At 45.6% G+C, this 27,050-nt stretch overlaps 1 protein-coding gene across 1 annotated transcript in view; it reads right to left on the bottom strand.

Moving 5' to 3' along the window:
- ALK (ALK receptor tyrosine kinase) overlaps positions 1-27,050 on the bottom strand; it is a 676,956-nt gene that overhangs the window by 77,762 nt on the left and 572,144 nt on the right. The window contains exon 9 of the mRNA XM_036903608.2: positions 10,223-10,392. Coding sequence (XP_036759503.2) covers positions 10,223-10,392 — 170 coding nt within the window. The remainder of the gene's footprint in view (positions 1-10,222; positions 10,393-27,050) is intronic.

Below are 27,050 nucleotides of genomic sequence, written 5' to 3'. Positions count from 1 at the left end.
ACCAGTAGATTCCATCTCAAGAAACTACTCTTTGCTTGGCCATAAGAGGTGACCTCCTCATCTGCTAAGATTTTATCATGAGATGCAGCAAGTCAGGCGCATCCTCAGCCTCCACTTCTAATTGTAGTTCTCTTGCTATTTTCACCACATCCACAGTTACCTCCTGCACTGAAGCCTTGAACTCTTCATCCATGAGGGTTAGAATCAACTTTTTCCAAACTCCTGGTATGTTTATATTTTGGCCTCTTCCCATGAATCATGAATGTTCTTAATGGCATCTAGAATGGTGAATTCTTTCACAAGGTTTTCAGCTTACTTTGTCCAGATCCATCAGAGGACTCACTATGCCTGGCAGGTATAGCCTAATGAAACGTATTCTTAAAAAAATCAGGCTTGGAAGTCAAAATGACTCCAGGCCACAGAGGACAGAATGAATGTTGTTAGCAGGCATGAAAATAAAATTAATCTCATTGTGCATCTCCATCAGCGCTCTTAGTCGGCCAGGTGCATTGTCAGTGAGCAGTAATATTTTGAAAGGAACCTTCTTTTCTGAGTAGTAGGCCTCAACACTGGGCTTAAAATATTCAGTAAACTATGTCATAAATAGATGTACTGTCATCCTAGCTTTATTGCTCCATTTCTAGAGCACAGGCTGAGTAGATTAAGCATAACTCTTAAGGGTCCTTGGGATTTTTGGAATGGTAAATGAGCATTGGCTTCAACTTGAAGTCACCAGCTGCATTAGCCCCTAACAGGAGAGTCAGCCTGTCCTTTGAAGCTTTGAAGCCAGACATTGACTTCTCTCTGTCAAAGTCTTAGATGGTTTCTTCTTCTAAAAGAAGGCTGTTTAGTCTACACTGAAAATCTTTGTTTAGTGTAGCCACCTTGATGAATTGTCTTAGCCAGATCTTCTGGGTAACTTCCTGCAACTCTATATTGACACTTGCAGCTTCACCTTGCATTTTTATGATATGGAGAGGGCTTCTTTCCTTAAACCTCATGATCCTTCCTTAAACCTCTGCAGCTTCCTCACCTCTCTCAGCCTTTATAAAATTGAAGATTTAGGGCCTTGCTCTGGATTAGGCTTTGGCTTAAGGGAATGTTGTGGCTGGTTTGATCTTCTATTCAGACTATTAAAACTTTCTCCATATCAGCAATAAGACTGTTCATTTCTAATCACTTGTGTGTTCACTAGGTAGCACTTTTAATTTCTTTCACGAACTTTTCTTTGCATTCACAGCTTGGCTGTTTGGCACAAGAGGCCTAGCTTCAAGCCTATCTCAACTTTCAACACATCTTCCTCACTAAGCTTAAAGATTTCTAGCTTTTAATTTAAAGTGAGAGATGTGCGACTCCTTCTTTCATTTGAATACTTAGGACTACTGTAGGGGTATTAGTTGGCCTAATTTCAATATTGTTGTGACTCAGGGAAGAGGGAGGCCCGAGGAAAGGGTGAGAGAGAGGGAAGTGGCCAGTTGGTGGAGCAGTCAGAACACACACATTTATCAATTAATAAACACGGGTGCAATTCATGGTACCCCAAAACAATTACAATACCAACATAAAAGTCATTGATTGCATATCACCATAACAAATATAATAATAATGAAAAAGTTTGAAATATTATGAGATTACCAAAATGTGACACAAAGTGAGCAAATGCTGTTGGAAAAATGGTGTCAATAGGCTTGCTCAGTGCAGGGTTGCCACAAAAACTTCAATTTGTAGAAAAAGCATTATCTGCAAAAGTGTAATGAGGTGAAGCCCAATAAAATGAGATATGCTTGTATGTGATTTACTGAATCAGAATATCTGTGTATGGGGCCAAGGACTCTGTATTTAAAAAAAACAAGGCTTCCATGGGATCCTAATATCTAGCCAAGTTTTTGAACCATTGTTCTATTCTGTCCTGTTGGTTTTAAGCCTTTTTCAAAAACATTTTTCCTGTTTATTTATTTGTTTAGTTCATTTTTGTTTTTAGAAAGGAAAAATTCAGTGAGAGAAATCCTGGGGGTGATTTCTGCCAGAAAGTAAGGTTTTGCTACATCAAAAAATTTGGGGAATGAAACTTTCATACCTTAGAATAGATCCTGGAATTGATTTCAGCTGTGAATTATGAAGGTTCTTGGAGAAGACTGATTAATGCTCAGAGTGGCTAAATAAGGAACTGGTTTTCTCAAGTGACATTCTGATAGATGCCCAGGGATAGGGGCTGTATTCCTTGGCTTTTTCCATGGTACAGCTTATTGTTTTTCCCTGCATCAAACCCATTTCCCCTTCTTTGAGGCATACAGATAGACTTCATCCCTCAGCATCCTTTGCAGTTTGTTATGGCCATGTGACTACGCTCTAGCCAATGGAAAGTAAGCTTAAGTGACATTTCATAAAAATCTTCTTGTGTGAGGTCTCCCATGCTCTTTCTTTATTGGCTGTCTGAAGGCAAAGGATTCCAAAACTGGAACAAAGGGTAGAGCCACAGGACAGCCTGGGCCACTGAATGACCAGATGGAAGGCCACCCACCAACCAGTGCATTCATTCTGGATTTCATATATATTTCTTTTTGTATTGCTCTGAGGATGGGAAGTTTAATGTCACTTTGGGTAGTGGTACCCCAACTAATATATCATGTAGCACTAGCCGAGCTACTCTGGTGAGTTCAGTGTTCCTGACTAAGTCACTCCTGGGGTGGGCTGATGGGTAATGGCAGCCCTTGGCTGGCTGCAGGACTCTGAAGCACACTTCCTTCACAGGCACAGCCTTTTCCCACAGGTACAGCCTTCCGCCACTGGGCACTCTGCAGCACTCCAGGACCAGGGGCATGCCTGAGTGAGGCAGGGTGCCCTTAGGGAGTGTGGTCTAGTGCTCTGGGATGCTAGTTCCCTCCTGCCTTTGGGGGAAGTAAGGGGAGCAAAGCCAAGTTACCCATGCAGGGCTTTGAGCTTGATGGATCCGGTCAGTGCAAGTCACCCTTCCTGGCTTAAAATTATCCTGGAGCCTTTTCCTCCAGTTCAAAGAACTGATTTGGAATAACTTAGTAAGCATGCTGGGGTCCCCAGCCGCTGGAGCTTCAGGAAGGGAAACCTGTACTGCCGCAGTGGGTCAGGGGCAGAGAGCACCTTTCATTTTCTTCACTTCCTCCACTGTGAGAGGGCCCTGGAAGGGCTGGGTTTTGCCTATGTATAGGGACTTAGGGCTGTCAGACTCACCTCCAGAGGGCAGGTGCCACCCTGGAAAAGCAGGGCATTGAGATCTTCCCCTCCCTTCTGCCCCCACCTCCAACTTGTTAGCCTGTGGGGCTGCTCCCTACTGAGGCCCTGCTGTGCATCTGTTGATAGAGAATGAATGAAAGAATGTAGGCCCACTAAGGGCAGCAGTCATTGCTCTCTGCTTCATTGGCATGGGCGTATCTGGCAGAAGAGAACCCCAGACTGGCTACCAGAGAGGGGCCTATTTCAAAGTGAGGAGACCCCACAGCCATGGCTTTATTGAGCCTCCATGCTGTTCTCATTCTGTGCCTCCATCCTCCCCAGATGTCAGTGCCCTGCAATGCAGAAGTCTTGCTCTCTTGCCAGCCTCCCCTGACAGATGATGTTCCTAGAGGGCAGGGCTGCTTTGCCTGATTCAGTAGGCCCACCTCCTGGCACAGGTAGGGCAGTAGGCACTGGCTGGATAGACGCCTACTTCCCATATGACTCAAGAGGTTAGTACCCTGCCACATGAGCAACCTCACAGGGGTCTCTGGTCAAGTGGAAGGAGATGGGGGCAGTGGCTCTAAGGAGGAGCCTGTATGTTTAACTACCTGAAGGACCCTGATTAAACCCCTCTGTGCCCTAGTCTCACCAGAAAATATCAGATGCCATCTGCCCTAGCTATGCAGAGGTGTGGGCACCTTGCACTGTGAAGGAGTAAAGCACCCTGGGATGGAGATGTGTGGCTGCTGTGGGCATGGGGAACATGGGGCAGAACCTGGGGAGGTCCTGCTGTGACAGTCGGAGCAGCCAGTCCAGTGGAGGGGCAGCAGGTGCTGGCCTGGGGAGGTTTGCAGGGTGTGACATCTGCTCCTGCCATAGGTATTTCTCCTTGCTGGGTAAGGGCTGGGAAAGGCAAAGCAGTTGCAAATGGAAGCTTCTGAAGAAGGGGAGGCAGGCAGAAGGGAAGAATGCAGGCAGGGCCTGACTTTGCCAGGGGCCCCTCTTAGGGACCATGTAGCCACTGTATGACCTAGATGTTCTAAGTTAGTCCTTATAGGTGAGAACTTTATTCTTTACCAAAGGGTGATTTGTTAAATGTATAACTAAATGTATTTTATTTTTATGTTTTTATTAGACATGGTACATTAATGCATTTGCAAATAAAAGATGCAAATCAGAACCTATGCTCTAGTTTTGGAGTAGAGGTAGTCAGAAGCAATGCTAGAGTGGTGACTTGAGAAGGCATGTGGAGAGGGGGCCATTGTGCCTGGAAGGAAAAGGAGAGAATCTCCCTGTGCTGGTGATGCTGCCTAGGCTGGAGGTGTGAGACAGAGATGCTGGGTGGGGATGGTCTTCAGCAAGAGCTGGTGGTGGGGATTTAAGATGATGGATTTCAGGGTGGACAAAGCAAAGGAAGACAGTAAACTAACTCAAAATGAATAATAAGTGTGGCTTAAAAATTCAGAAACCAAAATATTTTAATAACAATGGCTACCATTTATCAAGTTTTCTACTGCATGCCAAGCACTATGCATTCATTTCTTCAGGCATGTGCATAGGAAGCAGACTAGCTTGAGGGTTAAGGGAAAATTATTTCCTCTTTAGACCCCAGGTTCCTCTTAATTACAGTATCTACCCCAAAGGGCTGTTTTAAGATGAAATGAGATAATGCATGTTAAGTACTTGCTACAGTGATTGGCACACAGTAAGTGTTCAACAAATCCTAGCTCCAATCATCACCATTTACAACTCTTCCCGTGGTTCTATGAGGAGGCTGTGATTCCATTTACAAAAATTTGGATTAAACACAGCTTTTGCAGGGGTGTGTCTAGACCTGAAAACTAAAGTTCATAGGAAATCTCAAAATTTCCTCTTACTGAAATTTACTACTTTTCTATTTAGGTAAGAGTAAGTAATGAAAATTCCCCTTACTGCCTTTCTTATCACAGAAAGATGCTACACAAAGGGAGAATATTGTTTTTGAGAGCACCCCATACAAAATGGGAAGTCTGTGGATGAAAAACAAGAATAGAGAAAAAAATCTTGGTTCTGGGAGCTTCTGGTCTAAGTACATGAAGACATAACTCTCAGTTTAACTGGTCCCATTTGAAAGACGCATTTGTGCAACACACCACTTGTCCTTCAGGACAAAGGGTGCAAAGAAACAGAAATCTAAATACCTCTGGAGGGAAAATTTTTCCTTGTTAGGTTGTATATGTAGTGAACTGCTAAAAGCCTTTATAATGATAATGATGGGGAATAGAATCTACACGTGTGCATTCAGTTATGTACTTTCTATTTGGCTGTGTGACTGCAGTGATTTGTGGTGCAATTTAATCCATGGTACATCCATCTTGTAATGAGTTGAACTTAGCACCAGCCTCTGCTCTGTAAGCATGTCAAAACTTGGGATAATGTGGGAACAGTGTGTTAATTTACTAGGACATATGATTTTAAAGAGAAAAACCAGGGATATGTCCTTGCAAGAGACTGACAGAACAAGGGGAGAAAACTTTCTTTTCTTTCATTTTGAGAAAAGGTAGAATTAATTCCGGCAGGAAGAGTGGCAATTCAATGGATGGGAGATGATGAAATGGGGGAGAGGATGAATAAAACCAATTCTTCATCTAGAGGTGGATGTAAAGTAATGAGATAACTTTTAAGCACACATCAAGCCAATATTTGAATTGGTGCTGTCCTTCAAAATTACCTTGAGAGCATGCATCTGTATTCCAGGGCTGTTGCCTCTGCTCAAAATATCTTGGGAACTTCTCTTGGAGATTTTTCTTGTTATTCTTTATGGTACAGTTATATAGTTAATATCATTTCAGAATGATGAAAGATGATGGTATTATTTCTATTACTTTGCCTGTTTGTAAATGGATGGAAGAAAACCATGCCATGGATCAATGTCTCTCTGTCATCAGCCTTCATATACCCAAGGCAGATTCTCTGCGCCTTTGCAGAAGGACTACTATGTGGTGGGAACTATCTGAATACAGCTCTCTGCTCTCAAGTGCTTAGCTCCAGATCTCCCAACCCACAAGGACCTGGGCACACAATTAAGAGCAAAGTCTTTCTTATAAAGTGACTGTGATAGGACAGTGACCAGAGACAAGAAAGCAGAGGTTCCGGGCGAGTGTCTAAAGAGAATTCCTTGTCATAAGATTAACAAATGCTGCTTGGGCTCATCTGGTAGGACACAGGTATAGCTCTGATATATAGAACACTTTGCAGTAGTTTTTATTATCCTGTGATTTATCTCTTTTGTTAGATTGAACAGACTAGGAATGTTAGATGGATACCAACAGTGAAATTCTCAGTTAATTCTCTGGAATTTGGAAATATTTGCAACTTTCCTCAGTACATCATTCTATCAGCACATATTTAATGGGCATGCTCTGTGGTAGATGTTCAGGAAACAGTGATGTATAAGACAGACCTGATCCCCAACTTGTCAGTGTGTATATTCAGATATTAAAAAAACAGCAAAGAGTGACAAGTTATTATAGGGGTGTTTAAAGAGCTGTGAGAATATATTGTAAGTTTACTATATAGTACAGGGGTTTAGGGAGGCTTCTTTAAAAAGTTGAAGGAAAAGGGGTAGTTAAGGAGATGGAAGGTAGAGGAAGAACACTTCAGGTGGGGAGAATGGAAGATACAAAAGCCTGTAAGAATTTAGTATGGTACAACTGAGTTTAAAGAAGTTTAGTAAAGTACCAGGTAGAGTGATAGAGGATGAATGGCATGAAGAGGAGGTGGTGAAATTAGGGTTGGACAGATTATACATAGGCCTAAATAAAGGTCTTATTTAAGGCCTAAAAGCCATGAGAAGCCAGGGGAAGACTCTTAAAATAAGAGAATGATAAGATTAACATTTTAAAAAGTTTATTCCAGCTGCCTTGTGTGGACTGAGTTGGGTGGGCACAAAGAAATGGAAGCAAGGAGACAAGCTGGGTGGTCACTGCTGTATCCCGTCAAGGATAATGGCTTAGGCTAGTTTCAGGTAACGCTCAAGGGCTATGACCTGTGCCTAGAGCCACGGAGCTCTTTAGAGCTAACCTCTAAACCCTAATAAAGTTGCTTCAAAAAGCTGTGCAATGTATGGATGTTGAGGAACCCAAGAGCAGAGGTAATTTGGGACAGAACAGGCACAAGGTTCCTGACCCTTTCAAGGTCCACAGCTGGGGAGCTATCCAAGAGGTGGGTGCTGAAAAACTGAAGCCAGGACTTGCCTAAGGAAGCCCCAGGGGATGGCGGCAGGAGCTGCAAGGTGCTAATGCCTCCCTCAGGGTTTGGAGGGAGGGAGTTGGTCTTTCTTTGTCTTTTGTCCATTTTTGCTTCTCTTACCCTTGTTTATTTCCTTCCTCTACCTTCTCCTGCCTCCCATTTTTATTTTCTGGCAATCTGGGCAGCTAGAGCTCACTTTCCCTGAAAGAAAGAGGGAAAAGTGTGCTTCTTGTTCTTGCATCAGTGACTTTCTCAGGTAAGGGGTCTAGAGAGCACAGACGACAGCAAATTCATAAGAACCCTCACCCCCATCTTACGGTTGCATGACTGGTTATTACGGCTAAATTAGTTATTATTTATAGTTATTACAGAGTAAGCATTTATGTGGGATACGCAGTTCGCCCAGCACTTTACTTCCCCAAGCCTAAGAGGTAGATTTTATTATCTGTTTTATAGAACATGACTTGACTTAGAAGATCAGTGGCTGTGATTTGTGCTATTTATTCAATAAATTATCTGAGGCCATATAACTGAGGGATGAGAATAGAAGACATGGGAAATAAATTCATTGATACCTACTACATATACATTCTCTCACCAGCCATTTTACTTGGTCTTATAACAATCCTGTGAAGTTGTACTGTTATTGTACTTATTTTACAGATATGGGCACTGGACTCCAGACAGGTTTGGAAATTGGCTTAAGTCACACAACTAGTAAGTGGCTGAGCCACATTTTAGCTTTGGGACTCTGACTCTAAAGCCTATGTTCTTTCATCCACAGTGCTTCCTTACTTGTATGGGCCAAGCACAGCTAAGGGCAAGTGATTTTAGCAAGTGGAAAATGCTGTGCCTCCTCCTCTGGCAGTTCATTTCCCTCTGGGTCCTGATGCCTCCTCTATTATCTCTAGCTTGGGGGGAGGGGGCAACTTCCCCCATCAGAGCATGTCAGTGGTGTGCAGGCTCCGGGAGAGTGGGGGAACTCCTGTGCTCTGTAATAGCTCACTGATTAGGTCACGAGGCATCAGCAAACCAAGCTGGCCTTTGTCTGAATCCCCACTGGAGAGGTTGGTCTCAGTATCAATACTGGAAATGTCAGTGTGGTAAACAGCCTTTAACAGTGAGGAGGGAGATTGAGAACAAAGTTTCCTTCAAACGAAACTCTAGTGGATGGGATGAAGAGTCAACGCCTGACTTGCTTTAAATCCCCCGGAGCGGCTATGAAAGAGAGGGGGACTTGTTGGATCAAGGAGGAAAAGACCCTTTGATTCCCCTGAATTAATTTAGCTTCTCCCAGGAGGGTGGCTCTGGGGTCTTCCTCCTATTCTGCATCCCCAGCACACAGTCCCCACAGTCCCTAAGGACAAAAATCTAGACTATGGCGGGAGCACCCACATTGCCCCTTCCTCCACTTTAATTAAATCCATTTGTCCTGGGGGCAGCGCTGAGCCTCAAGATGTCCAAGGGCTTTGACCTTTAACCCACACATATCTAAAGGAGTGGGAAGCTGGTGCTCAGAGTGAGGACAATGGCTTCTTCCTGTGACAGCACAGCTCGAGTTATGAGCTCTTGTAAACATCAGGCACTGTGAAGTTTGGGTGAAGAATTTGAGACCCAGTTTTATACTTACAAAGCTGTGCTCCAGCTGGCATCACTCCTGCTTTGCCTTAAGCCCTTTGCCCTCCTTTTTCAATTGTGGATCTACTAGGATGATGATCTGCATGTGTTTTAGGAGACTAATGCAGAGGCTGCTCTGGATTGTCGGGTTTGACATTTGGCCTAGTAAAGATGGTTTTCCCCCACTCCAGATCCATTTACCTGCCTCCTTTATAGAAATGACCCCCTGCGCCCTGTCTTTGTGGTCTGGAACAGACCAGCACCAACCGTGGAGGGTTTAGTGTGACAGGCAAGCATCTGCCTCGTCCTCTGCTGTGCCAGGCCAAGTGCTGTTTGCTCTGGGCCGCCTGCAGGTGGCAGACTGGTGCCATCCTGGGCAGACAAGGGTTGCTCAGCTCCGCGGTCAGTGCTCCATTTCAGTGGCACACAGAGTTCATGACCTTCTAGTACAGCCCTCTCAGTTTAAAAATGAGGAAACTGAGGCCCAGAGAAATTCAAGGTCACAAAGGTTGTTAGTGATAGAATCCCAGTAAGAACTAGGGCCTCTGGTTGAAGGACTCCTCTGTTTACTGAAGAACTTGTCACCTACCTCATCCCCCTGCCTCGGGAACCTGCCTTCGCAGAGCCTGGGCTTGGGCCGGCCTGAGCTGCAGGCCTCACCCTGACGCCAGCTTGCTGCTGCTTGGCCTCTTGGGTTCTCAGCGGATGAGAACTTTGTAAAAGCGCAAAAATGGGGAACATGACAGGGCTTATCCTACCTACGTCATAGGTTTTGTTGTTGTTAATAGGGAATAAATAAAATGTCAAGTGAAAGGTAAGGCAAAATCCATTAATTAAGAGCAAATGCTAAATATATATAAAGCCTGAGTACTATGAGTTGTTCAGTTTTATTTCTTCCTACAGATACTGGAGGCAGCCAATCAGGCCAGGCCAGAGATTTGAGAGATGAGTGCTCATTAGCACAGAAGTCCCTTGGAGAAATTCAGTGTTCCCTGTCAGTCAGCAGGAAGTGTACACATGTATGTGTGTGTGTGTGTGTGTGTGTGTGTGAGTGCCTGTATAATGGGCACGTCTGAATGTGTGTCTTGAGTGGTGGGCACAGGGAGGTGGGGAGACGAGGGAATCCCTTCTGCGTTTTGGCTGACAGAGGAAAAAGGAGTGACGGAAACAGGTAGAGGCTCACCTGTCAGCCACCTCGAGCAGAGGCAGCACCGTCCACTGCCACAGGCTCAAGCCTTCGCTGGTGGCAACGTGCCAGACCGTTCGGCTCTGTTCCTTCCCGGTTTTGTTCTCCACCAGCACCAAGGACACATTTCCCTGCAAGACTCCATGGATGAGCCAGGACATTCGGAGCTGCAGGGGAGAGAAGAGCCAGAAGGCCAGGGTGTGAATTGTGAAAGGAAACCTCAGGACCCCTTCTGGGAATTCTCAACTGAATCCTAAAGGATTTTGCTGGAGAGTCAGCTGCCCGCCTCTCAAAGTGGTTTTCATTAGGGCTCGAGGAGCCAAGCAGGGGCACCTGATGGGAGTTTGGGGGCTTTGTTCAGCCAATGTCATCATCCTGCGTTTCATAATATTCCACCTCTGACGTGATGTTAAGATCAATGGGGTATTAAATGAACTACAGAGGACCCAAAGATTCTTGTGTGTGGCCCCAATTCACTTTGTGACCTTGGGCAAGTGATTTTGTGACTCGCTTTCTTTTAGTGACTTTGGTATCATAGATTCTTATTCTTCCCCCGAAGACTCAAATAATCTTCTTTGAATGATACCATGCCATGTGTTAGTTAGGAGACCCTGTGACTTGACACCTATGGCCATTGGTAGGCAAAGATGAGACAAAAATTTACGTATCAGCATCTTTCAGAATGAGGCCACCCACTTTGCCAAAAGGAAGCTATTGTATGTTTCATTGTGTCTTTATTAAAGGTTTTATGGCATTGTTCCCTAGACATATGAAAGGGAATTTTAGTTACTCTCTCTGAGAAAGTTTAAGAACAGTCATGCCTAGAGGCAGAATATTCTATAAACAAGGTCCCTGGTCTTTGTGTTTGATAGAAACAATCTATACACAATATTTAAAACGTAGGACAACTACAGCGTATCATTACTTCAAGTAATCCTGTTCAGATCCTGGAATAAAAGATAGCTGTTGTAGAACACAGGTAAAATATGTCCAGTGGCAAGCTGGAGTTTTCATTGGCTATGGTGCCCCCTTTTCTCTGATTCTCACTGCTTGAAGACATGTTTCTCTGTAAATCCTTTGTCTCCCAGTCCCTGAGCTCATAATTGTCCTACAATTTGATCAAACAGGTTACATACCATGACGTGCTGAAGCCAAAACCTTCCCACTCTGTTGCGTAGGGCCCCTTCACTGCCACTGGGGTGCCCAGGTGCTGTTCTGTGGCTGAAAGCTGGAGTCAGGTAAGCCTGCTTTATAACCATACGTCTTCACCTATATACCCTTCCCATTTCCCCAAGTCCAGGGTAGCAAATACTAGTCTCCACCGAGAACTCCCAGGGTAAGTTAACAAATCTGTGACTCTTTTTCTGGCCTCACTTGGCTTCCTTGGGCAGTCTGGAAAGGTTCACCCTACCCTTGCTAACTAAACCCACTCAGCCCTCAGCCCATTCCCTGCACTGCTTAGCTTGGGATAATGCTCGCCATACCCATTCTCTCCTTGTGCTGACTGGGACTCTGTGAACTCAGACTGCTGAATGTCAGTGCCCTGATGGTTGGCGGCACTTATTCATCCACTGATTTCCACAGTTGATTTCTCAACACGTGTAGCACAATGGGTGTTTCAAACTCTTCCTCAAACCTGCTGCTGTCACCTCCTGGTCCCCAACTCCTGATCCATTATTTTGATTTCTAGTTTACAGTTAAAATTCAGTATATCAGGTGGAGTCTCCTTCAGCCTCTCTTGTCTTCCTTCCTCTCTGCTCCTCCTCCTACTGCTCCCCCACCTCCTTTCAAGCTTTCCCCTCTTACAGGAAGATGTATTCGTCATTTGCTTCTATGTTAGCCCCTTATGTTTCACTACGCCCTAGTCCTTGCTCTCTCAGATACTGCTCCTGCTTTCTCCAGCACCTTCAGAGTCTGTCTACCTTCTGGCTGTTCAGTCTACAAGGAAGGCCAGGTTTCACCCACCCTAGAAAAATATGCTTTGTTTGTTCCTGCTAGTTCCTCCTGTTTGCAACCTATTTCTATGCTGACAGCTTGGACAACTGGTGTGTAATTGCTCCTCTTATTTCCTGGTCGCCACTCCTTAAGTTCTTTCAACCGGGCTTCTATCCTTATTACCCTAACAAAGCAACGCTCACCAGGTCCTTTATAACTCACTCTTTCATCAAGGTTTTTCATAGCCTCCTAAAGTGCCTCTCTCTCTCCACTCTTCCTCCCTTCTAAATTCTCTTGTTTATCTCTATCACTTTTTCCTGTTTGTCACTGACATTTGTGACACTTCAACGGGTTCTCCCTATCAACTAATATCAAGGCACTGCATTCCTCTACAATCTAGGCAAATCAAGTTCTTAGGCATTCTCTGAATATTTATCAAGCATTTAGGCTGAACCACTTGTGTCCTCTACTTCAGGACGACCTAAGATCTCTAGAGTAAGAAAGATCTGGATTCAAAACCTCTTCTTGCCATTTCGTTCATTTTGGAGCTCAGGTCTCTCTATGCTCTAAGATGGGAATAGGTTTACTACTTTATAGGACTATAGTGATGGTTAAATGAGATAATAAATAATGTAACAAAATGTTAAAAAGGAATTTCGGTGGAAGAACTGAGGCAATAGTATACTTCAAAGGGAAGTCTGAGAGCACAGTGATGTAGGACTTTGAAAAGAGGTGGATAAAAACGGGTTACACAGTTCTTAATCCCTCATTCATACTTCAGATACAAGAAAAGGTGGTTGACTGTGAGGGGAGAGGTTTTGGAGCTTGCTTTTGGTATGAGTTCTACCTCAATTCACCGTCCTGAGAAGAAGTTCCCCTGTTCATCCCAATAGATGATGGTTTGAATGGTCCCTCTTCAAGCACTTGATATTTATCCTCCCCAGCTTGGGAGCACAGTGCTTAGTGTCTATCTCCTACCTGGAAAATCTAAATTATGAACAAGGGGGCTGGTTAGCTTGCTCTGATGGCAGAACAGGCCAAGGGGCAGCATTGGATGGCCCGCACTCCCAGGGTCTGGCAGGGCAAACAATGTGTGAGCAATCATAGACTAAAGTGAGCCATGTACAAGGGGTGGATGGGCATCGTTCTAGATCTTGTCCCCAGAGACCTTGTCTGTCTGGAGGGGTAAAGAGAACGCAGCAGAAAGAAGCTGTAGGCATCTCGAGATGCCCAAGGGCAGGGGAAGGAGTAAGTGATTGCTTGGAATGGCAATACACATGCCCTAGTCAAGTTGAAAGATCCCAGCCATACTGGAGGGGGTAAGGAGAAAGGTAGATCTCCTGAGGGACCACAGTGTCCCTGTGAGAGACAGTAAATAAGCCCGAAACATCTGTCACATCGAACAACACCAATGTGTCCCAGTCAAACAAGGGCTGTTTCACCCCCCTTACCTCTTCTCCCTCCCCTGTGCTTAAGACCTTCAAAGGTCCCAAGTTAGCCATAAGACAGAGGAGGAGGAGAGCTGGGTAAAGAAGGAAAGAGACCGGTGACCACCCTTTCTCCAATTTCAGGCTTTTCATCTGCAATAGAGCCAAGTTGCGGGTGCGGAGAGGAGGGAAAGACGCCAAACTTTAAAGCAAGGTTGAAGTTTTGACCAGATGGGCCTTTAAACTTCTCAACAAGTGTTTTGAGGTGACTGAAAAGCTCTCTGGTTACCTTACAGCAACCAGATAAGTAGAGGGGTCTACCAGAGTTCTCACCCAGCTGTCCACATGCGGGGGCCCAGGGAACGCTGGCTCCTAGACTCCTCCCACCTGTCTGCAGGCCGGCTTTGCACCTGCTCTGCATCGCTCTGCCTCTGCGCCTTTGATCCTACCATCTCCTCTGCCTGTTCTCTCCTCACCACTTTTCAGGGAACCTTTTCTTATTGTCCATCTCAGAGATGACCTACCCTTCTTCCGAAATCATAGAACTGAGGCTATTAGGACCATCATGGGACACAGCTCTGCTGTCTTGTCTCCCTCCGGCCTCTCTTAGACTACAAGTTCCTTCAAGGCATGGACCATCTTTCCATCCCAGATTCACTGTAGTTGTCAGGTGAGGGCACATGGTAGGGGCTGATCAATGTCAGCATAAACAAAGATGTATACATTTACAGGGAGACCCTTTACCAGGCCCATCTCAGGGGCAGAAACTAACTTTCGATCCTGTGAAGCTCCTCAGCACTTTTGCTGCAGTCAGTTTCCAGGAAAGGGGAGAGGATCCACCTGCTCTGCAGTTGGCTGGCTGTAGTCTAAACTGCCTAGTTCTCAGCAGCTCTCAGGAAACTTCCAGTTTAAAGTAGAGTCAGCCAGTGGCCTGAGCTTGTCAGTTAGATAGAGCCCTGTCATATCATCACAGGACCATTGGCCAGGTGACTGCTGAGCTTTCTCCATCTTCCTCACTGTATTTTAGGCCAATCCCCCACCAAGATCCCTTGTGGTATCAGCCCTTGAGGGAGGTCATCATTCATTCACTCTATAAATATTTACTGCATACCTGCTCTGTGCAGCATATTATACATATCCTCCCTGCCCTCACGGAGCTTATCATCTAGCCAGGAAGTCTGAATTCAAAGAAGTAATTGCCATCTTGCTGAGAATAGGGAAAGAGGAAGTAATTGGAGCCATTTGACAGTGAAGACATAAGACAAAAGATAGTCAAGTCAAGACACTTGACATAATACAGTCAGGACTTGGGTCAGAACCCAGTTGGCCCAACCATTTAGAGCAATGAGTAAATAGGAGAATGAAAAATCTGTCTTTCTTTTCATCTTACAATCCTACAGATCTACTATATTTATAGTAGAAAACATATATCCACAGCCACAACTCAAGCCAAGACAGGCATGGCCTGAATTTCAGCAAAGTATAGTTCTAGAAACAGACAAAAAAGGTTTGGTTTGGAATAAGATTGCAAACTGGCAGCCAGTGAGTGGCTAGCAAAGTGTGTTTTTGGTCGTTTATTTTTTTCATTCACTATGTGTCTGGTAAGGTGATGTATCCAGGCAGATGTATTCCTCCTCAAGATACAAGCAGTCCAGAACCCAGAGTCTGTCAATTAGCCTACTTCTCATCTGAGGTTACCCCTACTGATTCCAGATTCTGCCTCTAAGAGCCAGTCAGTGCTTTGCCACTTGGAGTGTGATCTTCAGGCTGGCATCATCAGAGCTACCTGGGAGCTTGTTAGAGGTGGCCCACCTCAGATCTACTGCAGCAGAATCTGCAGAGAAGCAGAGAGTTAAAGAGCAACCTCTGGGGCCCTGCCCCTGTGCCCTATGACCCATTCCACATTCTTTCTAGAATGCACTGGAAATAATTGCCCTTTGTATCAGCATTCATTCTCTGATGGCTTGTCAAACTATCCTTGTTTCCTTGCCTGTTGACAATAGTAATAACTTGGAGTTTGTGCCCTAAACTAAAGACTAAATTTACTGGGTGACTTTAAGCCAAACACTTACTCTCTCTGAGCCTCTATTTTCTTATAGACAAGTTTTTGATAATAACCATACCTTCCCTGCTTGCCTTAAAAAGTGGTTATAAAGAATAAGTAAGATAAAGAAGGTGAAACTAGAGCCCACATGTTGTCAATGACATGGCTAAACCAGTGGTTTTCACCTGGGATGCAAGTTGGAATCACCTGGGGGGCTTTCTCAGCTACCCAGGCCTGGCCTCCACCCCAGAGACTCTGATTTAATTGGCCTTGGGTAGGTCCTGGGCATCAGCACTTTCTTAGATCTCTCTGGGTGATCCTAAAGTAGAGCCTCGGCTGAGACTGCTGGGGAGATAGACTACCTAGTGCAGTAAGGAGCCTGGCCTTCTCCATGAGGGGTCCATTTTCATCTTGGGACTTGGAGTAAGAGGTAATTCCTAATTATTAAAAAAAGACTTAAAATGTGCTTACCACCCATCACCAAGGTGTACAAGGGGTGTTTTCCCTGCAAAGGGGAGGACACAGCCCTCAGCAGAGGGTCTTCACATGGCAGCCACATCACCTGCAGGCAAAGACTGAGACCCATCTAGAGAGTGAGGGCCTGGGCTGAGGGTGGGCAGGGGTGATCTGAGAATGCAGACAGGACTACAAGCTATCTTCTTGGACCCACAGAGTAAAGTTCGCACCAATTTCTTAATTAGGAGAACTGGAGGACTGATGTCAATTCTTGCTGAAAGTCCTTTATTGACTACTTATATCTACGTGTATAAAGCAAACTACATGTGGTTCCCAGAGCAGATTGAAGGCTCAGTCTCAGACTCCCTCTCGAAGAGTTCCATTTGCCTTACACAGTCCTAGGCTAAAGAACCCCTTCGATATCGTTATATGTAGATATCCATGCCAGTCTGACCTTGACAGTCTAGGATCAAGTGCCCAGAGGTGGCAAAAACACTCTTAGTAAGACCAATTTCTATCTGGTGGCTTATAGGATGAAATAATACATTTGTACATATGTTACCTCAAAAATTCCTTCCTGTAGATATTATCATACCCATTTTTCAGTGAAATAGATTAAGTAAGCCACTCATGGTCACTGAGCCCACATGCTGATGACCTGGATCCCATCCATGTTCTATGCTCTGTCATATCTACAGTGCCATATACATGTAACATATTGTGGTAATACTTAAACCTTTTGGGGTATATTGTGAAGGTTTTCTAGATCCTTATTACTCCAAGTGTGGTTATGGGCCAGCAGTGTCAGCATGACCCAGGAGCTTATGAGAAATGCAGGGTCTCAGGCCCCACTCTAGACATGCTGAATCAGACCTTGTATTATAACAAGATCTTGTCCAAGTAAAACCTTCACAATAGAGGACTTAGGGAGAAAGTGGATTTTAAACCATTTACTACCTTTGTCTCTGCCAGACAATTGATAGTCACATTTATGTGTGTGTGCATAAATGTATATAAAACAAATTCATTCACACAAATATGAGAAATCTTATATAAATCCTAAATAATATTTCTGAGAAATCACACTTGTCAGGGTCTGTAACAAAAAAAATTTGGAACCTTTCAGACACATCCTAATAGACACAGGTTATAAATGACTGCTTTTGACTAAAACACTCTTTTACATTCAGATGGCAATGAGGCAAGTGAAAAGACACAACACCAGGAGCTCGCCACTAGCAATTATATCTTCTGGCTCCAGCCAGCCCTTTCACAAGGGTCTTTTTCCCTCCCTCTCTGTGGGGCCTGATAGACTTTCCAATTATGTGCTTCCAGTGTTTGTCGTTTTATTAATTAAAGTTCTGTATGTTAAGCAGGAGCAGCATTGTGGCTAGGCCTAATGCCATTATTTCCCTCATGGCCCTTTCCTCCTCCAGAGGTAATTACTGCAATTTTATGTCTAGAATAGCCCCGTGTTTGCTATGCATACCTTGTGGCAACTTCACAACAACCTCTTCAGCCCATAAAGGAAAACTCAGTGTGGAATTTAAGCTAAACTTGACAGAAGAGACTCAATGGTACTAAATAATGTCCATTCTGCCTGTGGCACCCCCAAATATAGGAAATGCAATGAAGGGGGAGGTACTATCTTTCTTCAAATTTCTGAAGGACTGCATGAATCCTGCAGTAGAGACAAGACCAAGGACGGATGCTTGAGTGTGTATTTCACTTCAGTAGAAGGAAACACTTTTTCACAGATGGAGATGCTCACAGATGAGCTTGCTTTGGGGAGGGTACCCCTGGGTATTCCCCATACTGGGGGTCATCCTGCAGTGACTGGACCACCAGGATTGGGGTTGCCGTCAGGAACATCCAAGCTTTGAATGGACATTAAGGCTCCCTCCCATTGTAAGATGCCACAGGGCTATGATTCTGGGTGTGAACTGATAATTTTAAGAGTCCCTTGGTTTCAGTGTGGTCCCACTAACTTTAACTATCAGTACTGACTCAGTGCAGAACTCCATGTTTTCGTACACCATCTACTAATTCACCTGGAAAAAATAAACAGCTATCTAACTATAAATAGCCCAGTGAAAAATCAACCCAACTCAGCAAGAAGCAGGCCAGATGTAGATTGCTGATAACAAGCAAATAAAATATGCTGGCAAATACTTGCAATTGTGGAGACTTAAGAAATGCTGGATTCCTGGCCATGTAGGAGACTTAAAAGATTGAGATCCTTTCTGAAAATAGCACCCCATGTCTCCTTCTTTCTGAAGCATCACATTAAAGCCAGAGAACACCCAGCCAGGGACATCCACATGCCCTCTTTGTGAAAACACAGCAAGAAAACAGGTTATATTTAAAATAGATTGTATATAAAAAAATGATTATGGGATTCCTACCTGGTGAGGTTATGGAGTTACAGGTATTTTTTCCCCTTCTTTGGTCTTTTCTAAGTTTTTTTACAATGAACATCTATTACTTTTGATAACTAGAACAAAAGCAATAAAATAAATCTAGTGTATGCGCCTATTAAAAGCATGTTTAGGAAGAATAACCCTGATATAGGAAAATATAATATTATGTAAAGAAAGAAGACACAAAATGCTTATATGGAATGATACCAAATTTGTATAAACCCATTGTCTATCACTGCTCATATCGACATCTCTGTCTGGAAGGAAATGCACTAATGTTGTAACAGGGTTTATCTTTGGTGGGTAAGACTCTAGGCAATTTCAATTTTCTTCTTCATACTTTCCTACATTTTCTAATGCTCTGCAATGAACATAGAGCACTTTTGTAATCGGAAAAAACAATAAATGCTATATTAAAAAAGGCATCAAGGGAGGATTCTGATATCACTGGAAAGTGGGAAAAGAGAGTGTCTTGTTTCACCCACTTTAGGGAGGGTCATGTTCTCTAGCCTGAACTGTGGGCTTTGTGAGGAAGACCTAGGGGAGGTGGGAGCTTCTGGGGAATGTGGTGGGGGTAGTGCTGTGGACAGAGTCGAGGCTTTGAAATCAGAAAGAGCAGTTCTGTCTTCATTTACGACATATCTCAGGGCCTCAGTCTTCATCTATAAGACAGGGCCAATTGCACTCGCCTTAAAGAATTTCTGTGAGATGTTAGTAAGATTATGTGAGCCCAGTGCTCAGCTTGCCAAATACATTTGACCAATGTTAGTTCCTTCCTCTTGTATTGGAAAGAGCAGGAAGGGAACACTATGTTAGAGATAAACAGCTCATAGAAAAACAGAATAGGACAGGGTGAAGGATGCTGTATTAAAAATATTTTGGTCTAGTGTTTTATCTTCCAGGCACCCTACAGAATTATCTTTCTAGTCTTATGGGAAGAAAAACATGGTATTTTCTTTTGAGTTATATTGTGATGCTGTGATCTTGGGCAAGTAGCCTCCTCTCTGCCTTAGTTTCTCTGGATGTTATGGGGACAATGCTGCAAAATAGCTTTCTAACCCTCTGCCTGGGGAACATGATCAGCTCTGTGCAACTCCCACAACCTTTACAGACAGCCGTTGGAAGAGAATGGACTCCAGGCACATGAGTGTCTGCAGGGGCCCATAGCTACTGGGGAGTATTTATCTTTTGACTGCCAGGGAGAGTCTGTGCTTTCAACAAGGTGTTCCCCCATATATGGGCCACCTGAATGTGTTATAATGGTCACAAGTGGGAGCCAAGAGGGTCCATGATTAACAGGTGGATTTTGAATGGGACCCAAATCTCTACCAAGTGCCCAGGAGGATACAATTCACACCCATGAGCCTTGACGGTAATCCTTCACATGCCTCCATTTCATCATGTAATGGCAGAGGTATTAAATATGAATGGCTTAAAGGTATTACATTAATTATGTCTGACTGCAATTATAATTGCTGTTGATTACTTTGGCCCATTAGCATGTGTCCTGGCAGCATCGGCCATGTGACAGTAAGTGGTGACAGAATTCTAGTTTCCAGAAGCTTCCCAGCTCTAGGTACTGAGGTAAGAATTCTCTTGGCTCAGAAATCTCAGAAGGGCTACATTTACTGGATCCTTGAGAAGCGGTGAATAAAGCAATCCTTGTTAGCTTTTATCCTGGACCAGGGTTATGCTCACAATTGAGGGGCTGTGCAATTAATTAAGATTAACTGGGCTCATTGGGCACATCCTCCTGGTGCTAATGCTGGGCGCTGGGCAAAACAGTACTCCTGACCTGCCTGCATACTGCTAACCAAGAGGAGAAACAAGAACATACAGTGTCTGAATTTGTATTGGTAATGACTTCTGCCTGCACAAAGTGAGGAAATAACAGTAATTGAAGTCATTCATAAAATATGATAGAGATTACAAAGGGTTTTCACATTTTCATGTGATTCTCACAACCACCTCATGCAGCAAGCACAGGTATATTTTTATCCTTAATTAGGGGGAGTGACTGGTTTGAGGTCTTATGGCTCCGTGGCAGAGCTGGGTTTCAAGTTCGGGTTTAGTCAAGTCCAGTCATCTTAGATTTGTGTTAGCAGATTTGGCTTCTGAGTTGGACAGATGTTGGTTTGAATCCTGGCTCTGCCTCCTACTAGCAGGGTGACCTTGGGCAAGTCATTTAAGCTCTCTAAGCTCAGTAGATAGGGGTAACTGTTCCTCACAAGTCCATTTTGGTAATGAGATAAAACAAGTGAAATGCTTAGCAGTGCCAGCCACACAATTAGGGACTGATATTTTTTAAATGCTTCCTAAGTTGGCCTAACGGTTCCATAGAGTCCCTTCCCTCAGCCCCAGACTAAGGGAAGGTTTCTTTCCTAGGACTGCAAAGAGTAAGAGTGTTTGAGGGCTCTAGTTAAGGATTTTGACTTGCTTTTTAATGTAATGCAGCTGAGTGATCCATAAGTAACCTGGAGCCCATCATACTGAAAGTCAAGATTTTTACCTTTGCTGCTGAATAAACATCCCAGAGGTCCCAGATTCCTGCAGCCTGTCTTCAGCACGCCTGGCCACTCGGTGGGTTTGAATGAGTACTTCCCCACTCACTGCCTGACCGAGAGTCCTCTGTGCCAGGCTCTCCCTCATCCCTCCTGCCTGGCGTCTCTGCCATCCCTCCCAGCCAAGATTCATGCTGCCTTTCTCATCTTGTCCCTGTGGCTGCCCAGCCTTCTTGTCCTGAGGGGGCTGCCCCCTGACTCCCTCTGAGTGCTAGGAGCTGCCCCCAAGGTCACAAGCTAAAGCATGCAGGAACCAGGACTCAAATGCAAGTCCCCTGGCTTCAAAGGTAGCTGCTCGGCCTCTCCTTGAGGTGACCGTGGGGAGGCAGAAAGCCTCTGCAGTGTCTGATGTGCAGAGGGTTCTCATAACAGGCGTATGCATGTGCTGTCACTACAGGTGTATGAGACTGCCATTAGAGGCTGAAAATGGGGCCCAAATCTCTCAGTCATCCTGTGGGGCTTTGGAAAAGCCATTTGTAAACACCTCAGGAACCACTTCTGCCCCCCTTCCCTCTGATGCAAAATGGCACATGCTTAGGCCACAGGTCAAGGCTCTCTGAGATTACAGTCTGCATGACTGCGGCTGTGAGTAGCTGTCAGAGCTAAGGGCCTCCTGGAGCTTCGGACCACAGGCAGAGTCAGGGTGGCTCACGGAGGGACAGCTGTAGTCGAGGCTGGCTTTAGGGATGACCAAGGCAAGCAGATACTCTTCAAAATGCACTGTCTATGGGCCTAATGGTGACCAGAGAGATGGGGTGAGATCACACAAGGTGAGTAGGTCTCTGGGGTTCAGGGAAGGACAGTGGGGGCTGGAGCTGTTCCCCTGGGCTTCTTAAACTTGGGGTACATACACTCTGGGGTCTTCCTGGGAGTACCCAAAGCCACAGGATAAATAGCATGTAACTTCTGGAAGTGTTAGCCACTCAATACAATAGTCCCCCCTGATCCACAGGGGATATGTTCCAAGACCCCTATAGGTGCCTGAAACCACAGAGAGTGCTGAACACTATAGGTACTATGTTTTTTCATATATATATATATATATACACACACATACCTATGATAAAGTTTAATGTATAAATTAGGCACAGTGAGAGATTAATAACAATAATAAAATAAGTAATTATAACAATATGCTGTAATAAAAGTTACGTGAATGTGGTCTCTCTCTCCGAATATCTTATTGTACTATACTCACCCTTTTTCTTGTGAGGATGTGAGATGATAAAATGCCTGTGGGATGAGATGAAGTGAGGTGAATGACGCGGACACTGTGGTGTAGCGCTAGGCTACTACTGACCTTCTGACCCTGTCGGAAGGAGGACCACCGGCTCCCGGACCACACGGGCCGTGAGTAACTGAAGCTGCGGAAAGTGAAACTGCGGGCAAGGGGCCCATTGTGTTAAGTATGTGCGCTGTTTTGTACTCAAACAAACAGGCATGTTAAGGAATAAAATACAGAATTGGCTTTCATTTTAAAGTCATAAGAAGAGACATGAGAAGAGTCAGGTGTGGGATGTGGTGCTCCGGGTCATTTCACCAGAGTGCCTCCTGTCTTGCTCCTTTGGCCTGGCTTTCTCCTTTCTCAGCTCATCCCCTCATTCACTGCAGCTGTCCCTTTCACAGGGACAGGGGTTCTCCCGGGGGAAGTGGAGATGCTCTCGTGTCTTAAGGACACTTAGCTGCACTGCAGGCAGCTGCACCTGATCTCATGCCTCTCCCCGAGCCTCAGTCTCCCCATTTGTTAAAGGGCATCATCACTTGTGGAAAGACCTCATCTCTCCAGGTGTCAGCTGACAGGGTGGGAGGAGGGCAGTGGGAGAAGAGGAACTTTTGCTGGATTCCAAGAGGGTGGAGGCGGTGACAGGGGCCCATGTGCTGCTGGGAGAGCATTAGTATCCTTGGCCCCCGTCACAGAGCTGGGCAACATACTCCACCCCATCTATTGCCAGGTCACCAAGGCATATTCTCAGAAGCCTAATTCTCAGATTCAGGATCCTAGTTAGAACCAGCTCCAGCCTTTGATTTGAGAATTATCACAAAAGTCAAGTAAAGTAGGAAGAGCAGGAGTAGAGGAGCAGAAACCACATGCACCACTTATTAAGCATCCTCTATGTGTCCAGACCCAGGCTGGGTGCCTTTTATACCTTGTCTACTGTTTTTTTCCTGTCAGTCCTGCAGAGAACACTGAGGCTGGGAGGAGTGAGATGAGCTCCACAAGGTCACCCTGCTAGAAAGTGGCAGGATGCCACCAAAGTCCCAGTGCCCTCAGGGTGCTGCTCTTCTCACCGACCATGACACTCCTTTTGTCCACATGACCAGCTGGGTTATTCTGGGCGTGGTGATGTCATGGCTGCTGGGCCCTGGGGCAGGAGGGAATCAGCTGCCTGGAGTCACCATGCTGCTCTGACTTGCTTCAAAAGTCAGTGGTGCCCTGAGGGAGCCAGAGGGCACTGCTTCCCCCTGGACCATCATTACGTCCTCCTGGGCGGAGCGCGGACACCCAGCTGGATGTCACATAGCTAGCATGAAGTCCTGCCCCCAGTTCTTTGAAGGTCCCTAAAGCAGGAAGAGGAGTGGTATAGGGACTAGAGTATGAAGAAAACCCCTGGCATATCTAGTTGCATTTATTTTTAATGCAGGTAAGCACTGAAGCCTGGAGCTGTCCAAAGGTGAGCGGGATTTCCCTGCAAGCCAGTGAGCATTCAGTCACCGCAGCGGATGTCATCGCATTAGATGCGATGGGGGTGGATGTCCAGTCCCAAATACCAACCAGAGGGGCTCGGGCTTGTGGGAGGGCAGCTAGGGATGATGTTACCCTGAATTCCCCCTAGCTTGGCAAGGCAATAAAGCGAATATTGCAATAAGGCAAGTCAAATGAAGTTTCGGGTTTCCCGGTGCATATATGTTATGTTTACACTATACAAGAGTCTTCTAAGTGTGCAATAGCATTATGTCTTAAAAAACAAAGGACACACTGTAATTAAAATATATTTCATTGCTAAAAAATACTAACCACCATCTGAGATTTTGGTGAGTTGTAAACACTGATCACAGGTCACCATAATATAATAGTAATGAAAAAGTTTGAAATATTGTGAAAGTTACCAAAATGTGACATGAAACGAACAATTGTCAAAAAAATGGTGCAGACAGACTTGCTTGACGAAGGACTGACACAAACCTTCAATTTGTAAAAAATGCAGTATCTGTGAAGCAAGATCAGTGAAGCGCAATAAAACAAGGTGTACCTGTATATTTATTTCCTGTCCTGCTGAGATGGGTTGCTTCCACCCCCTGGGCACCCCAGCCCAGATGGGGGGCGGGGAAGCTTGTAGGATCTGTGCCTTAAAGTGAACTGAGTTGAATGTCTCTTGTTGAGGGTTTAGGAGCTGCTAAAGGAAGAGCTTTTGTTTTCACCTCCAGCTCCAGCCATCCTATGGATTTTGCCATTGAGTTTAACAAATTTTTAATGACAGCAATCAGAAAAGTTCCTCTTTTTGCTATCTGAAAGTCCTATTTGGCTGCCCAAGGGACCAGCTTGAATAAGCCTCATCAACACAGCCATGACTCACCTTGTTTTGCTTCTGAGTTATACTAAAATGCTGGCAACCCCCCTGGGGCCAAATCCCCGGGAAAGGTCGGGCCCTGTGTCCAGGAACGATCACCAGCACCCTGAAAAGTCTTACAAAATCAGCCAGAGAGTGGTTTCCTGAGAAATTCCTGGCCTTCAGCCTTTGGGGTCTGCCTGCCATAGGGGGCTCCTTCCCAGAGGGGCAGGCTCTGCCTGCCATTCTTCTCAACACATGGCAGAAGTCAAGCTCAGATGCCAGGCTCTCCCCCACGGCCTTCTGGGCCGTATTTACTGGCTTCATGACACACCGAGGGGAGGTCTCCTTCCCTGCAGGCCAGCTAGCCTGTGTTGACATGGAAGAGCCTTGCTGCTCACCTCCTGCTCTGACCTCAGCAGCCCCCAGCAGCAAATCAAAGCAGACCCTTTTATCACGGCAGGGCTGATGCCAGGGGCAGAAAGGCCCCAGGTGTATTCCAGATTCCCAGTGTGTGTCTGTGTATCTGTAGATGTGGTTGGATCTCCTACAAGGTCAGACAACCAGCAGCTAGGAACTGGACCTGCCATAGGGTGTCAACACCCATCACATGGGGCACATCCCCCTTCCTGGGTGCTTTTCATCCCTGAAGCCCATAGAAAGAAAACCGCTTCCATGTTTTGGAGTGGGAAAGAAATGAAGGAAGCCCACTTTTTTCCCCCCAGGCCTTGTTCTGTCCTGAGAACATGGTTTAAAGTATTCTAGTCACAGGCAGGCTATTCAAATAAAATAGAATTTCAAACCACACGGGGCTTGTTGAGACGTTCAGGCTTCTGGGATGTGTGAAAGGCAGGGGGAGGGGCGGAGACGGCCCCTGTCACTCTCCCATCCTCTTTATTACCAGCAGCTGCAGTGCTAGACACATTCTAGCGTGCCTCCCAGCCAGGGCAGCCACCAGCCGATCTGACAGCAAACGAACACATGAAAGGCCACCGCAAGACTCCCCTCCCCGGTGGCAACTTTAATTATTTGAACTGGAGCTCAGCAAAATAAAAATAAAAATAAAATAAAATCTGAATATATTGTAAGTGGCTCCCCAGTTTCCCATAGGAAATAGCTTCTGAGGGGGTGGAAACAAAAAAAAAAATACAACACTCTCTTGTCTGTGGCTGGGCTAGGCAGAGGTCTTTAAATATTCATGCCCCATATGCAAGTGTGCTGAGCCATGGAGGAGGCGGCGCTGGCACCCAGGCTGGCCAGCAAAGGGTGGCTGCAGGCATCTGGAGGGCAGAGGCTGGAGCTGGTGCGCTTCTGGAATGCACTGGAAACTGGCTGGCACCAAAGCACACCCTGGCTGTGTCTCCATCGTCGGTGGGCTTCTGAGCCAGCTCCGCGTGGGCCCTGAGGGGCGCTCTCCCAGCCTCTTCCGTCTCTACCTGGTCATTTCTAAGCGCTTCACTGACTCATCTTTCTAAAAGGCAAGTTACATCAAACTCTGTGGGGCCAAGACAATGGAGGCAATCTCTCAGCATGAGCCCAGAATGAATTTTGGTCACAATGGGCAAGTTCACCCATGGCCAGTTATTCTCAAGTCTCAGTGTGCATCCAAATCACTGGGAGAGGTTTGAAAATGCAAATCCTCAGCCCTGCTCAGTGATGTCAGCCAGGATATCTGGGGCGGGGCCCAAGAATCTGCATTTATTACTTTTTCCAAGTGCCTGCAGCTAGAGAAACATAGACCTAGTAGTTAGGGCGTATTCAGATTTTCGAGGAAGAGCACCGAAGGGGACACGGGCTCCCCTATGGGAATATACTGGGAACTGTGGGGTTTCTTGACAGAGCATTTTGAGATACTCTGCAATTACCTCAACTCCCTAGTCTTGAAGAGACTCTAGGACTCCCAGGACTGATCTGGATTTAGAGAAGGTGCTCGGTGGTGGGTCAGCCATGGAGCTTTGCTCAGCCAGCAGGCAGTCCCTGGGGGTCTGACCCTCAGCAGAGACCCCCACCCATGGCTCTGTCTAGTGTCCACCCTTCTGCACCCGGACCTCACGGCCAACACAGGCCCTGTGAGGGTTGGTGGAGCTTGAACGGCCCACGTTAACCTCACACAGGCTCATGCAACGAAGCAACACCCGTTTCCCTGTCACTGGAGATCAGCCAGCCTGGGAGAAGGAAATCCATTTCCTGTCTTCTGCCTTTAGGATTTGCGTATAATAAATGGCAGGGCTTACAAACCAGGAAATGCACATTTCTATTTTGGTTATTTATTTTTCTGATGAAAACATTTCCCCCAACGTCGGGAATTCAGAGACCCATCGGTGTTAAACAAATGGCCTGAAGGTCTGAAGGGGAAGTAACCGTGAGCTGGACTGGGCTGGACTCACCGCCTGCCCTTCATTACTCCTGCTCAACTACATTCTGGAAAAGGGCA

Source organism: Manis pentadactyla, chromosome 2 (assembly GCF_030020395.1).
Source record: "Manis pentadactyla isolate mManPen7 chromosome 2, mManPen7.hap1, whole genome shotgun sequence".
In the NCBI taxonomy this organism is placed as follows: Eukaryota; Metazoa; Chordata; class Mammalia; order Pholidota; family Manidae; genus Manis; species Manis pentadactyla.
The sequence above is the reverse complement of the archived record's forward strand: the minus strand, read 5'-3'. Positions and strand labels throughout refer to the sequence as shown.